Genomic DNA, 15,435 nt, shown 5'->3' with positions numbered 1-15,435 from the left:
CGATGACTAACAGAGATGACATTGATGAGACTCAGCATGAAAAGGAGGAGCTGGGGTGGCCCCAACAGTAGGCAGGCCAGGGCGGTTTAAACAGGGTTCCCTGAATAAGATTCACCAATTGGTTGCAAAGAAAGGAATCATGTGATCTATCAGCTCACTCCCTTCAATCAATCACCTGCTCCATCAGTTGATCGGCTGTTTGAGATCAGCTGATGTAGCTGGGATATGAGCTGAGCTTGACATCGTGTCCTGCCTGAACTAACACTACACTCAGTTTTTTTGTTTTTGTAAATGTAAATCTAAAAAAAACAAAAAAAACATGACACATTAATTTATTTACAATGAAAACACTTTATTTCATCATGTTGTCAGTTTCATTTCATTGAAAATAAACAGACCAGTAAAAAGGAAACAATACAGTTTGAAATCCATATCATACTCCTCGTGATGTATACCTTCAGTCTGAACCGGCACGGCAATCGATTGAATGGCTTTTTAATTAAGAGTCCTTCCCGTAAAATCACGAGGATGCCGTCGTCCATAATTACACATTCTATTCAATGTTTACAGTAAATAGTAACACAAAAATCACAAGTCTACAGTAGAGTCTTGCCATACTGACAATGGCAGGCGGTTAAGCTAAACTATCAAAGCGTCACTTGCATGCACGGTTTATTGTCTACGCAGCCTGGATGAAAAGAGAGCGTTACAGGACATCAAAAAGCACTGAGAGGAAAACAGAAAAAATCTTCTCTAAGACTGTGCAACTCTGTTCAATAATAACGGTCTATGTTAAAAGCTTTTGCATTACACATTGTTACAGAGGTTATCCTTCAGTGTGTGCTCCTAGGACATACAAAATAGTCAGCTATTAGAAAGCACATGGCACATATAACAGCAAAGAACTCTTGAAGTGATATAAGAGCAATAATATGATGAGAATAATAATACAGTAATAGGTGCAGTCTCCCCTCTATGTGTCTCTTCCCAATCGGATGTATTTTTACATACAGAGCAATTACATTTGTATGATGAACTAACTGTACATGGCACTTCAATAACACTATTTAACAGTTAACTCATGATGATGACGCTGAATAAATAGAGTAGAAAATAAATAAAGTTTTTGTTTTTGACAGAGCGTCCAGTTTTCAGTCCAGTTTGAAACCTACCAGTTTTTATTATTAGTGTGCTGTTGATGTACACACACATCCAGACATATCCAAACATACACAAACACACAGAGAAATAAGGTGACAGAAGACGCTATTTTAGTTTTTGGAGTAAGAATGTCTTCGTTTCTCCGAATTTGGGGAGAATTGTTTTACGTTGTACGGGGGGAAAATATGATTTTAAATCTCTAATCCTTCCTGCAGAGCTCACAGGAGTGCTCTCAAAGTATTCAGCCCACCTTCTATTCATCTTCCTTTCCTCTCTTTCACTTTTCGCTCTCAGCAACCCATCAATTAATCCAAACTCTCTGTGAGAACAAGGCAAAATTAAATCTACAATGAATCTGGGCGTTTGTCTTCTCTGGTCCACGCTAGACATGAAAAACGATATGAAAGCTTTCGGCTGCGATCCATCCTCCCTGCTTGTCTCCAGCATGGCTCAGAGACAAGAGCACTCACTTATCAATAAGCAATGAGCAGGCTGATCGTTTAAGATAATCTGAGGATGGACTTGAAGAAATCTGGGCTGTACAAGGAAATGAAATGCCATCAGACCAACAAGACCAAGCTAGATGTTTCATAATTTTAAATGACGGGAGGGTGCCATGCTCTTAAAAATATGGGTTTTTTAAAAATTCTGGTGACTGGTTGAGTCCTGTGATGTGTTTGTTTCACCCCTTGTACCAACGGGCCGCGGATTTCAGACATGGTTACCCTGGGAAACAAGACAGCAGCTCTCCCGTTGGTCCTTTTCTAAACGCAGGTTTTGTTGAGGTCTACTTTGACCGGCAGCGGCCCTGCCTCCTGGCTCTCCTCCGATTGTTTCATGGCGACAGCGATCACAGGACTCAGGTGGTACGGGTTGACTTTGTGGGCGTTATCCAGAAACTCTTTATCTCCGTTGATGCTCAGCTGAAAAAACACAAAGAAGTTCACTTAAAATGCTTCTCTTCACCTCGTCTTGACTTTCACACTCAGAGTGCACGGCCAAGTATGCTGAGTCACCAAACAGCTGCAGACAGAAAGCCCTTAAATTTGTGAGCGAGACTTAAGCTTATGAAGTCATAGGTATTCTTCTGTGTGTGTGTTAGTGTGTACCTGCGTCTTGATGTGCTGCTCTGGTGCGGTGACGAGGCTGGCACAGCTGAGCCACAACATGACCATAATGGACAGGAAGAGACAGGCCGCTAAAATCCACCGCGGAAGGCCTGAACGTCTGCAGAAAGAAAGAAAAGGAGGAGACAAACATTAGAGGGTAAAGTTGGTGAAGATTCTCAGTCATCCAGGTCATGGTCATCTTAAGTGCTGTATCATAGGCAACTGGACTTGCTTGAGTTCTTGAGAACGTTTCACCTCTCATCCAAGAGGATTCTTCAGTTCTGAAATGAAGCAGAGGCATGTCCAGCTGCCTACGATATAGCACTAAAGGTGAGGGAATAAACTTGCCTTATGCATGAACTGTGTGTCGCTGAATAGGCTGGGCTGTCTGTCTTAGTGTTGGTACTTAGAGAGCCTAATATTTTCTAAGGTGGTACGTGGTGTAAAAAGTTGGAGAACCACTGAGTTAGATAATCCATCTCAGCGGCTGCATCTTAATCCATCACATCTATCTATTTTTGTCGACGTTACAACATCATCACATGGTAAGGCAGTTAATTAGAGCGTAGACTGACTTGAAAAGCACACACTGCATATCACAAGTCTGACAATTATAAAACTGGATAAGTGTGATGGATTAGCTATTAGTTCGGTCAAGAACGTTTAAAGTCTCTGCAAGTTGATTTCCATGCTGACAGTAAACTGGAAATCAAACTGTGTTTTCATTATGAAATGACTGGCACTACTAATAAGTATATTTTATGTAAAAACATTAGTTCTCTCATTTAAGCCTTTAAGTCTCAGCAGGGTAACTCAAGCTCCGGCTCACCTTGACATGCAGCCGAGGAAGTCATGCTCAGCGGTGGGGTCGTCTGCGTGCTGGACTGGGTGCTTCCCTTTGCCTCCTGCTTTGGATGCTCCCCTCTCGCCATGTCCCCTCACACCTGACAAACAAGTCAGTGAAAGCAAACAACAAAGACGATTTCAGTTGGATGCTTATGAGAGAATGTTGTAGAAACCTGCATGTGCTGCTGCACATAAATAAATGTGTGTGTTTGTGCTCACCATGGGGTCTCTGGGTGTGAGAGTGGACCTGAGGCCAAGGTTTATCCGCCACGTTGGATCGAGGAGCCTGCAGCTCGGGCAGGGAGTACTCCATCTCCGGCTGGCTCTGAGGAGAAAAAAAACAACACAGACACTCAGCCATTGTGGCAGCAATTATACCACAGTAATCCAGCAGCACATCTAAGGGTCTGTTTAACACTGTGAGGTCAGACCACAGAGGAGCTCCAACTAAGAATAGTTGGCTGGGAAGCTCAAATGAACTGAGAGAAACACCTCAGGAGATGAATCCACAATGAGACACGAAGAAAGGCAAGACATAATTTTTACATTTCCAAATGTAGCTAAACTCAACATTAAGCATTAAAGGGATAGTTAGATATTTACTTTCATGTCTGTGTGATAACTATGGAGCCAGAGCCTGAGGCAATTAGCCTAGCTTAGCATAAAGACTGGAGGCAGGAGGAAACAGCTTGCCAAATATTTTTTTTTTAGATTTACTAATTATCTGGATGAAATTGATACAATCTTACTAAATATCTGGACAAAAATAAATTGGATTCAATAAAGAAAATAATTTATATCAACTCATATTTTGGAACATTGCTTAAAATCTCTATATAAAATCTCTATCTAAGATATAACATCTATATATAAAATTTTAAAAAGAATAAAATAAAAATTCTCTATCTAAAATATAAAATCTCCATATAAAATGTAAAAAAATATATATATAATAAAATAAAATATAAAATCTCTACATAAAATTTTAAAAAATAAATAAAACATAAAATCTCTATATAAAATAAAAATAAATAAAATATAAAATCCCTATATACAGTTATCTGAAATATAAAATCTCTACATAAAATAAAAATAAATGAATAAAATATAAAATCTCTCTCAGTCAATAATATTGAATGTCACTTTGTTGCCAGAATTTTTCCATGTCTAATCTACTCAACATCATGCCTTCATGGTGTCACAGTTTAATTAAAATGGGTCAACAGATCACCATCAGTTACAGGAATTATTCTGGTTTTGCAATTAGAGTGCTGCAGTTTGAAATATTTTCACCATATTGTTTTACAAGGTCACCATCTGAATTTACTCCTCTGTTCAGTAATAAAAATGTCTCCTGAATCATAATCTGAACACAAGCAAAATGATTAATAACTCTGACCATTAAATATGTTGCATAACTTAATCAAACAGACCTGAAACTAATGACTTCCATCCCTTTTTCTTGCCTGCTCAATTTATCTGGTTGTCTGTGTCTTCCTCACCTACTCAAACCAGTTTAGTTAAAACCCCTTGAACTGGGACAACACCTCTGAAAAATGGCTTTCAAAACAACTGCTACACACATAACGCACAGCCTGCTGTCAGTATTTGCACTGTTGTGTGTTTTATTATGTGCACAGTGTTTCTGGTTCCCCCTGGAGAACTCATTAAAAGAGGATTTTTGGTTCCCCACTGCTGACCCTCCCTCTGCTTGTAACAATACGATTGCTGGCCTCAGCAACAACACACACGCTTGTATTTAAAGCAGTACAGTATATCCCACTGCAGCAGCATCAACCTCCCAGTAGTTATCGATTCTGACACTAAGTGGATCAATGAACTTTGAAACCTCTTGCTGTGTCTTATGCTATAATGTGAAAGTAGCAGAATTCATTTGCAGTTTCATTCATTTTCATTACTTTACTTAGGAAATGATTGATCTGTTTTCCACAGAATGATTTTAATCACTTGTCCAGAATAACAAAACAACATACTGTAGTCAACCGTGTAGACATGGCGGGTTACTGTAGTTTGCCTCCCAAAAGGCTTCAAATCTCCTCTGTTGAAAAAGTCATTTCACAACTGGGTTTATTACCCCTAGCGAGCAGCGTTTTGTGACAGAGTGCATTGAAACCAGATGCAGCGGCAGTGTGAAGGTTTGCGGAGACGTGAGGGGGTTCATTCTCATTGGCTGCAGCCTGAAAAGATCTAACCATCGGAACGAGCCGAGCCCGATCTGCATCTGTCACGCATTATGAGAGGGGGAAAGCAAAAGGTGCTCTGGCTCACAGAAAGAGAGACGAGAAAGAAGAAAGAGAGAGACAGGGTTTTAGGCTGAGCAGTGGTGGATACAGTTAGACTTTCACTTCTCTTATTGTGTTAATTTTGGGACTGAATAAAATCTGTTTTTGAGGCTCCACAAATGAATATAAACATGGAACAAAAAAAACAAAATTACAACACTGCCTCTTACATATTAACTATCCCTCCATACAGAGAGGGGTAAGTGATTACAAAGTGTGGCTGAAGCCCCTCTGGCTGTGCATTAAGTCTGATGCAAATTAATCATCAAGCAAATAAACCTTGGGGAAATATTTCCAGTAAATTGGATGAATGGTATCAAAATAATGGCCTTAACTTTGATTACAGCACCCCCATGTGGTCAATTACAGGAGTATTTAAACCACAGAGTGATCATTCATATATCAATTACTCACCCTGTGTTATATTCAGTTAATGAGGGAAACTGTTATCCTTCACATGCCTACACTATGGAAGAAGAATCCAAAAACTTGTTTTGATGAACAACAGCAAAACTATATCAAAACAAACTGCATTTTTTGGGAAGTACTGAGCATACGACTGGATAAAAGAGACTTTGATTATACTCCAGTGGGAGTTTGTAAATGGATGTTTTGACATAGTTTTGTTGTTCATGAACACGTTGTCCTTTTACTTCAATTCATCAAGATCTTTATCCTTTTTAGGATTCTTTGTTCACCGTAGAGACATGCGAGAAAAGTTTTCTTCATGAATTCAATGTAACACAGGGTGAGTAACTGATTACTATTTTGAGGATTGTGTATTCCTGTAACACTTCTTTTTATATTTCCATTGGGTGCGAAACTTCAAGGTCACAGAAAATGTATAAAATGACATGAAATGATGTGTTACAGGGTTTTAACACTTCTGACTGAAAGTTAAATACTTTGGGATTAAAAGACAAGTCTGGGGAAATTCTGGAGCTAATTCTCTTACTCATGAAACGACAAAAATCAATACTAAATTGATCCTGCTAACAAGTGTTAAGTATTAAAAATGTGACGTAGCTTCTCCCTCTATTCCATAGAATGCCACTGTTTATTAAAGCTGGGGTAGGCAGTTTTATTTTGGCATCATTGGGCAAAAATCCCATAATCAGCTTTGATCATATTGTTATTCAGTTGGACTGAGAGAAAACTAGAGTAGACCTCTGCACCTCGTCTTAGCTTCGTTTTCAGGCTTTAGGAAATACAGCCCCTGACTTTGGCCAATCACAAGGCATTTCAGAGAGAGTGTTCCTATTGGCTGTTCTACAAATACAGATGCACAAGCATGTCCCTTAGATGAAAGCCTGATTCAATAGTGGAGAACCCGGCAGAGAAAGATAATATTTCAACATCAGCAACAACTGCCTTCACTGTAAAGCAATCCAAAAAGAGAGTCTTGAAGAGAGTCTGACAATAAACGCAATAAAACACTTACCAACATTGGCGAAACATTTCAGAGATGGATAGAAATATTTCTAATAGTTCAGCCTTCTGCTAACCAGAGCCAAAGGCCCACAGTGTGGCTTCATGTTCTCGTTTATGTAGCTAACATTAGCTAGAGCCAGTCAGCAGCTGCTGCAACCTGAAATCAGCCAGTCCAAACCCCAGCTCTAGGGCAAACTTTCTGTTGCTGCCATAACACCGGTAAGAACTGGCGCTAATGCTGGCTACCAGTCCACTGTGAGTGCTAAGGGTTTGTGCTGAGCGAATGCGAGCCACTACAGCCACAAACCGAGGGTTCCTCTCAGAGCTGCTGCTAACTCCCCTCCCTGTGAAACAGTCCATGGTGGCGGGGAGTGAGGTGGAGGGACTGTGAGGTGGCTAGCTAGCTAATTATTGTCTCATTTGTGGTCTGATTAAAAGAAAGAAAGAACGATAGTGAGGGAAACAGGGGCTGAGTGAATGCAGTGAGCGCAACTCTACAGTGAAACAAGATAAAATAAATTCATGTATGGCTAAGTACGGGGTATGGGGAACACTGGGTTACTGTATGTACCGTCTGCATATGCTCATGGCCAGCTGGTGAGAGAGGTAGAGCTGCAGTAGGAGGGTGTATTTTTAAATTCTGCTGTTTATTTTTTTTTTCTTTATCCAGATTTCTGCCTAAACCAGCTTTAAGATGAACATGGCCTCTGTAGTTTATCGTCCCACACACATGTTCCTGCAGCCATAAATGCTCACTAGTGCACCAAACATGTATTAATTCGCTTCTGAGAATGCCCCCAAGAAATGCACTATTTATTCCTGTTTGGCTAACGCTAACTAAAAACTACAATTCCCAGATGTTTAAGGATATTACTGAGCCCTTTTTAAAGTTCATATCTTCAGGATTAACTAATGGGCCTATGGATGAAAGCAACAGACATGGTAGGGAGGTCAAACACAGACCTTAATAAATAGACCACAATACCGTAAATCACGAATGTGCCTCACATACCATATGTACTGTTCATGCTTAAGTCCCTTTCTGTGTCTTGTGCTTAGATGAGTAAACTAAGATGAGAAAGTACACTGACTTCCTTTTCGGCGCAGCCTCATAACTCAAAGTCACGCTTCCTTCAAACACTGTTATTTCTCTCTCCACTCTGCTCAGGGTTTTTTGTTTCTTTAAAATTCATTCGGGCAGAATGACTAATGCAATTGTCAAGAAGAAATGGGGTAGGGACTTCTCTCTTTGTATTCAGCCTTACGCCGAGTTCAATTTGTTCTGCAGGGCAGCTCGCTAACAGAACCACAGCTCAGTTGGAGGAAGTCTTTAATCGACTCACTTTTGTCCCAAACACTCGCACACCGTCGCACTATCACGGGCTGATTTGTGAAAATAACATGGGGCTGGTGAGGAGGGAATGACTAACGTAAAAGGCTGTTTCCTCAAAATTACAAGTTTTCTTTATTTTCTCCTTCTGCAGGAGACAAACCCCAGCTGTGACCCAAAAGTGACTTACTCCACCCTTATAATCCGAACTAACTGCTGCCACTGTTTGTTTTTATGATGCACACAACTAGTTATTCTCACAACTTGAGGTCACGCAAACACACATGCGCGCACAGATGGATGCTTAAAGACAGTCGGCTCATTGTAGAGATCCACATAATTTATATGGCGGACAGCGTTGGCTTGTCCCCCCCCCCCCCCGTGCTGTCCCTCAATTTAGCTGGACTTTTTCTGTTGTTTCAACACTCGGAGAGTCAATCTGTCAGCTTGGTGGCGGTTTGCCAGCTGCCCACTAAACACAGGCCTGATAGTCTTCTCACAGCCCCGTGGAGCCTGGCTTCCCCTCGCCGCTGCAGCCTGCATGTCACTTCCATAAAGAGCAAACATCCATCACCACGTCCGAAAGAAATGCTGGTAATTTCATGTTCTGTGGCTGGCTGCTGTATCTCCATATGAGGTGGTGCCTCAGAGCCCAGTCTGCACACAGCTTCACGTACCTAATAGTGAATTTCGGCACATAAAAGGCTCCTCTGTTATACAGTAGCCCTTCTGTATGGGTTACGGTGCATAAATACTGTCATTTCCCATTGAGCCCTTTAATTATGGAGCTAAAAATGCCATCAAAGTCACAAATGGGAAAACCCCTGACAGGGATGCAGGTTTCTGACCAGTTTTTGGAGGATATGGTTGGGGAGTCTGGCGGTTAGACAAACCAAATCTTATTATAGCTTTAATGTATAGGTGGTTGACTATTGACCTTAACAATACGTTCAAGTCTGACTTCTGCCAAGGCTGCAAAAACCTCTGAATTTGCTATTTCAATAATAGAAAATGTGAAGACATGTTTAGTCTGGATCCAAATCTGCATGAAAATACACACAGATTTTTAAAGCGGTACGTAGTTCATCAGTTGTGACAATGCAAATCCTTGATCTGCACCAAAAAGCAATTACTGCCAAAACTTTCAACCACTTTTTGAGTTATTCAACAAACAGACAAACCAACAGGGCCAAAATATAACCCCCTCTGCGAGGGTAATCTTGAACAGCAAGTCTGGCAGCTCCACTCACTTCATCTTTTCAAACTCCCAGAAATAACTTCTGAATATTTAGTTGTCACAACCAGAACTTTATTCTTTTAGTGCAGTCCACTCTCTTCTAAATCTTGCAGCGAGTTTCCGTCCTGAGGCGAGCTAGCCCTGCCGGTTATCAAATATGCATGGCGCTGAAGGAAGTGACATAATTTAAAAGGACATTTATAAACAATTAAAGTGCTGAAAAAATAGTTTGCAGCCCTTCGGATTCAGCCACCTTGTCCCCGCCCCGCTGTGTGCCCTTGCTCACTCAACCTTCACAGATGCACCGACTCTGAAATGGGCTGTGAGTTGTTTTGGCAGTGACCCAAGCTCTACGGCAGAGGATAGCTGAGAGGATATATTTCACTATCTTAACAGGAAGCAGAGGTTAGCTCAGCTCATAATCTATAAAGGTCTACTTGCTTGCTTTTAACCTCCAGCATAAAACACACGACATGAAAAAGCTTTGTAGATATTAATCTTATAATTTTCCACCGTCATGACTCAGTGGGCCGTAATACAATGTTCATCTGTCTGTGTCTTTTGCAGCCAAACACTTAAAGATCCAACTCTGCTGTCAGCGCACATATTCATAGTAATGAGGTGAAATGTCGCAGCCCTGCAGCTAAAATTAAAACAGGTTGAATCCTTGCTACAACATGTGACTCTTAAATGAATTCTGATTCACGCAACATCGACAAACACTGTAAAAGAAATAAAAAATACACACATTCACACAAGCACAGTGTAAACTCATGTATTGGGACTCAATGTTAGCAGTTGACTTTGCTGCTTTTTAGTGCAGCACTGCAAATGTAGAGATCACTTGTCAACCTATTTTCTTGACTTTTTGGGAATTAACTTTAGATCAGTGGAGGTGGAGTTTGTTTTCATTTTAAGTTCAGCCAAAGGAGGGAAGCTTTTCATGAATTATTACTAAAACAAACCGCTGATCGCAGAAATTAGGGGTGTAAATCAATAGTTTCATCACAATACAATATTATATTGATTCCTTGGACAGTACGATATTTGCTGATATCACAAAGTCTGTCACAGTGCAATTTGGATTTAATTTGATTCACGGGCCTGCGATCAGTATGAGACAATATCAGTCGATATCCTCATTGTCTCTTTCCTGGCTGCTTTCCATTATCTGCCTGGCGCTAAGCCGCATCTTTATGATAATGACATGAACCGAAATTTGCACTTTGCATCAGTGATATTATATCTGGATATACACCTCACAGCCTGTGGGTTAAAATAGGTGTGTATATATCTAAATTTATTTGTCCTGGTTATCTTACCTCACGTCACTCTGTATTTTATTAACTTATTTTTTCATTATTGTCTATTTGTTTCACCTGCCGTGCCAATATATGGGTCATGTGGTGGCCTCTGATTGGTTCTGGCCACTATATACTGTATGTGGGGCCATACCTGTGTTGTATGTTTTGAGAGCCCTGACGAAGACCTCTTTTAATGATTTAGCTATCACAATAAAGGATTTTTAATAGTTCCTTCCTTGTTTCTCTATATTTTTGGAGTGCCTGGATTGTCTTCCTGTGCATCCTAATGTTTCCCGTTCTCCACGAGCACCCGATGGATTTTGATCGACGTTTGTATATACAGAGCAACCAGTCGTCTCTATTTTTCAATAATATTGGATCGTTGATTCATTATATTGATCTAGACTATTGTATCGTTACACCCTAACCAGACATACAACAACAAAAAAAAAAAACATCTATCATCTGAAAAGTTTTAGGAACTGAGTTGAGCTTAAAACACCATCAGGTCACACAAACTGTTAACAGAGAGTAGAAAATATGAACATGTAACTTTGATCATTTATCTATGAGTAAGACTTACCTGAAAAACCACAACCTTGCCATCATCAGCCTGCAGGTAGAAGGTCCAGGTGGAGGAGATGAAGCTCTGGGCGGAGCTCACGATGTCGTTGCACCAGCTGGACACGGCCTCCATCACAGAGGGGGGCTTTGGGCGGAGAGTCATGGCCCTGAGCTGCAGAGGAGAGAGCAAGACACTCTTACAAGGAGAAGTATGTGCTGAGAGTGTATGTGCTGCAGTAAACTGTGTGTACACACATGTTCTTAGTGGTGTTTTAAGTCACTTTGGCTGCATTTGCAGTGTTTGTGTGCGCAGCCATTGACTGCAGCGCTGCCTTTCTCACCTTCCTCCTCTTGATCTCAGGTTCAGAGGGTTGGCTGGCACAGCCGGTGCAGCAGGCCTCCTGCTCCAGCAGCTTAATATATGCCTCCTGGCAGGCTGGAGAGAAAGCAAGAGAGGGAGAGAGAGATAGTTGTGAGGCATGAAAGAAGAAGCATGATGGTAAGAAAACAAAGAGAAGAGGGGGGGGGGTGAGAGTGCATAAAGAAAAGGAAGACGCACAAAAGAGAGTGGGCATGGAGCACAACAGTCAGTTGGGTTGAAGATGAGAAGACATGAAACAGGTACAGGCTGTTTATGTGGGAAGAAAGATAAAGGTGCAAGGGAGATGTATTTGTTGGCCCCCGCGGAGACGACTCATTCCGCGTTGCCATGATTGAAACAGGGGGCAACGGGGCATCTGCTGTCTGGACGGCAAATCACATCATTGATTTCCAATATAGCAGTTCAAACAGGGCAAAATAGCCTCAAACACCCAGACAATACCCACTGAGTCTGCCAGCTTTTAGAAAACACTGCAATATTAAGCAGAGCTGGTGTGTTTAGGTAAAAGGAGCCTTGTCTTGTCCAAAGGTCTCACTCCTTCAAGATTTTTAGGCACAGTTCAAATGAAATAAGAAACTAAACGGGCACATTATGCTGCACTAAGTAGACGTAGGTTCAAATAAATGATACTGACTAGATTTAGATTTTATTTTTATGAGGATTTGGTTCCACTGCTGCTCATCTTGATGCAACATATTAAAGATCGAGGCCTCTGCAAATTAAACTTTGGCCTCGGCCTGCTGAGCAAGACTGTACGACCAGCAAACTCATCCAAACAGACAGTCCGACAGACAGGCTGACACACTGACTCACCTCCCTGACACTCCTCCCTGCTGGTATTGAAGCCGGCGTTGCCATTGACGAACTGGCAGATGGAGTAGAGACGACAGCCGCGGTGACAGGCGTTCATTATGGAGTCCTATCAGCCAGACAGAGAAGAAGAGAGGGAGATGCAAAATTAGAGATGTCTCCTGCACGCCTTGGATAAACTCAAGATTCCCTTGTTAGAAAAATATGACGGGTTGATGGGTTATGGCATCTCTTAATGACACGGTGCAGCTGTTGTATTATAGCCTGTCATAAACAGTCAGTAAGAAGGAGAAGCCGTGGTAATGAGCCAGTGGCATGAAACTTGTGCAGGAAAATGAGGTGGTGGATAAAGGAAGATGCACATTATTGTACTTCCTCCTGTCATGATGCCTCAACTCGCGGTTTGGAGCAAGGAAACAGCGCCCTCCTGTGACCTCTGTGGGAACAGGCGAGACAAAGAGATTCCCTGACCGCCACCATGAACGGTTTATCACAGCCTTGTGCTTGTCATCATCTTCACTGCGTGTCCCTGTTTATTCACAGCGGGGTGTTTATCACAAATCATGAGACGGTGTCTTATAGTTTGGTGGCGGCTGCTTATACAACATCTCTGCAGCTGCTGCCCAGTGTGATGACCCTAAACTCGACATATTCTCGTTTCCAATCACAGTCTTCAAAGCAGGTGACTGTGATCCGCTTTGCAGCTCTGCTCCTGCTGCCCTGCAGGACGCCTGAACCACACCTGAAGGCAGCAGAGGAGGAGGAGGAGGAGGAGGTGGTGGTGGGAGGAAAAACATCCGACACTGGAAATCTAGGCAAGGCTCTAAACCACAGGAACTCCTGGTGATTCACAGCCGTCATCTATTTACAGTGCTGCCGGGGTCCAGTGTGGCCTGGTCGGAGCAGGAGGATGAGCTGCGTTAACTGTCGATAAAGGATAATTGTTTCATGGCTCACAATAGTCTCACTGATCCTCCACTGCCTGCGCTGCGCTGCGCTGCGCTGCGTACGCCTGCCCCCCGGCCGAGCTCTTAATTGCGGATTAATCAGTGACTGGCGCAGTTTATTGCTGCTACATCTCGAGATGAGCTGCCTGAGTGCAGTTCACTTCTTGGATGAATCTGTAAGGTGCAGAAGAAAATGAGCTGCATCCATCTTTCGGCCTAATTGTGCGCCGTAGCATCCAAGAGGATGCAGCGAAAAATCGGAGCGACCATGTCATTACGCACAGACATAAACACAGATATTTTATATATTTAATGTAAATATAGAGTTTTTTTTCGATGCATAATATATATTGTGCTGGTATGTATGTCGGTGCAGGCGCTGAAATGTCGGACAAGCTGTATCTATGAGCTCGCTGCTGATAATGCGCTCTCTGCAGAGGCAGCCTACGCTACAGCATTCAGGAATAACTTACTTTAGCAGGGCTTTTGTTTTTGATGGTGAGCTGGCATTGCTTTTTGCAGTAATTGATGTCGCCCAGTTGGTTGTCAAACAGATCCGAGGACGCCGCCGCGAGCCCGGCGAGGAGCACGGAGAGCAGGGCCGAGAAGCCGCGCATGTTGCCGCCGAGCCGGAGCATCTCAAACCCTGGAGAAGAGAATTGGAGAGTCGAGCCTCAACCAGCACTGAGCTCCCTTTGTGGCGGCGCTGCTGGTGCGGATGCTGCTGCTGCTGCCTCAGCCCGGGTCCTTGTCTGCTCCGCTGATCTGCCTCTGCTCGTGGCGTCACGCGCATCATCATCATCATCATCACGCACAAAGCTGCCCACCCTAAACACACACACACACACACATAACCTGCAGAGCTGCCTTCACCGCAGTGCACAATGTGGCGGTGATGACATTAATAAAAATGTGTCAGATAGTTGAAAAGGGCCAAAGTGCGGGGGGCAGATGTCCCGCACACTGCACACAGATGGACTATTTGTTGAAGTATTGATAGTTCATACATAATCAATGTCACAATTATCAGCTGATTGTAAAGATCCTGCAGGAACACATGTGGGCCACAACACACATCAGCTGGGGAGACATTACCTGTTAAACTAGTCTGTATTATGTCATGTCTGTTTGATGGTTTATGTAACTTTACTTATAAAAGTGTTTAAATATTGAAAACAGTTTAACGAATAATGTGAACATTATAGGAATATTATACAGCATATACCTTATAGTAGCCTAGTTCTCAGATCCTTAAGACAAAGCAGTAATAGTCTCCAACAGCGTAAATACTCAGTTACAAGTGAAACCATCAACATTCTACTTCATAAATTTATTCACAAAAACAGATGGAGATGTGAAAGGAACTCCCTGACAAGCCATTGAAAGCTTGAGAATAGGGGCCAAGACATGACACAAAGCATGAAGCATCTATAACCTACTAAGACTAACCAAAATCCCAGAGACTAAACTAACCTAATGCTAACACTAAATGGTCCCAAGACATTTATTCCATCAGTCTAAACCTTGGTTTAGAGAAATAGAAACACACATGGCACAAAAACCCATTGCAACTGGAAATAACAGTACAATGTAAAGGGATATATGAGTGTAACTGGGTTAAAAGTCTCCAGCCGTTTAGGGTGTTCATGCTTGAACATATTTTTGTAGTAGTTGCAGCTTATGGCACTTTTTGAAAACAGACACAAAGACATTTCTACACTGTTATCAGCCTCAAGAATTGGTGGCAAAATGCACTTAATGTATTAACAGACCTCGTGGAGAACTGTCCCTATCATTATATATTATTGGCAAGGGCGTAACTTTGGTTTGAGAGGTGGGAGGGACACAATAAAATGGGGGATCTGGGGTTCCTCCTCCAGGAAAAAATGTTTCATTTGAATCCAATTTCCTGGATTTCCTCATACATCTAGGGACTATGGTGACCAAAACAAAATCCAGGAAATAAGTTGGTCATCATGCAATATTTTGCCAGAATAATCCTACTAAATAT

At 42.1% G+C, this 15,435-nt stretch overlaps 2 protein-coding genes across 2 annotated transcripts in view; one reads left to right on the top strand and one right to left on the bottom strand.

Moving 5' to 3' along the window:
• zgc:92140 (uncharacterized protein LOC447854 homolog) overlaps positions 1–15,435 on the top strand; it is a 670,238-nt gene that overhangs the window by 445,707 nt on the left and 209,096 nt on the right. The gene's annotated exons all lie outside the window — the stretch shown is intronic.
• tmem59l (transmembrane protein 59-like) lies at positions 332–14,223 on the bottom strand. The gene is made up of 8 exons (XM_049587245.1): positions 13,898–14,223; positions 12,481–12,586; positions 11,627–11,721; positions 11,305–11,457; positions 3,336–3,441; positions 3,100–3,214; positions 2,271–2,388; positions 332–2,084 (listed from the first exon to the last, which is right to left on the bottom strand). Exons 1-8 carry the CDS (start codon positions 14,060–14,062, stop codon positions 1,926–1,928), a joined length of 1,017 nt encoding a protein of 338 aa, XP_049443202.1. The 5' UTR covers positions 14,063–14,223; the 3' UTR covers positions 332–1,925.

Source organism: Epinephelus fuscoguttatus, linkage group LG10, assembly GCF_011397635.1.
Source record: "Epinephelus fuscoguttatus linkage group LG10, E.fuscoguttatus.final_Chr_v1".
Lineage (NCBI taxonomy): Eukaryota > Metazoa > Chordata > Actinopteri > Perciformes > Serranidae > Epinephelus > Epinephelus fuscoguttatus.
Note: the sequence above shows the minus strand (reverse complement) of the source record. Positions and strands in the feature narration are given on the sequence as shown.

Bases quoted from the DNA above. Each gene is read 5' to 3' on its own strand.
- tmem59l (XM_049587245.1), bottom strand. From the start codon at position 14,062: ATGCTCCGGCTCGGCGGCAACATGCGCGGCTTCTCGGCCCTGCTCTCC. The intron at 12,587-13,897 runs GTAAGTTATTCC...TCTGGCTGATAG, and splicing joins AAAACAAAAGCCCTGCTAAA to GACTCCATAATGAACGCCTG. The intron at 3,215-3,335 runs GTGAGCACAAAC...CTTGTTTGTCAG, and splicing joins TCACACCCAGAGACCCCATG to GTGTGAGGGGACATGGCGAG.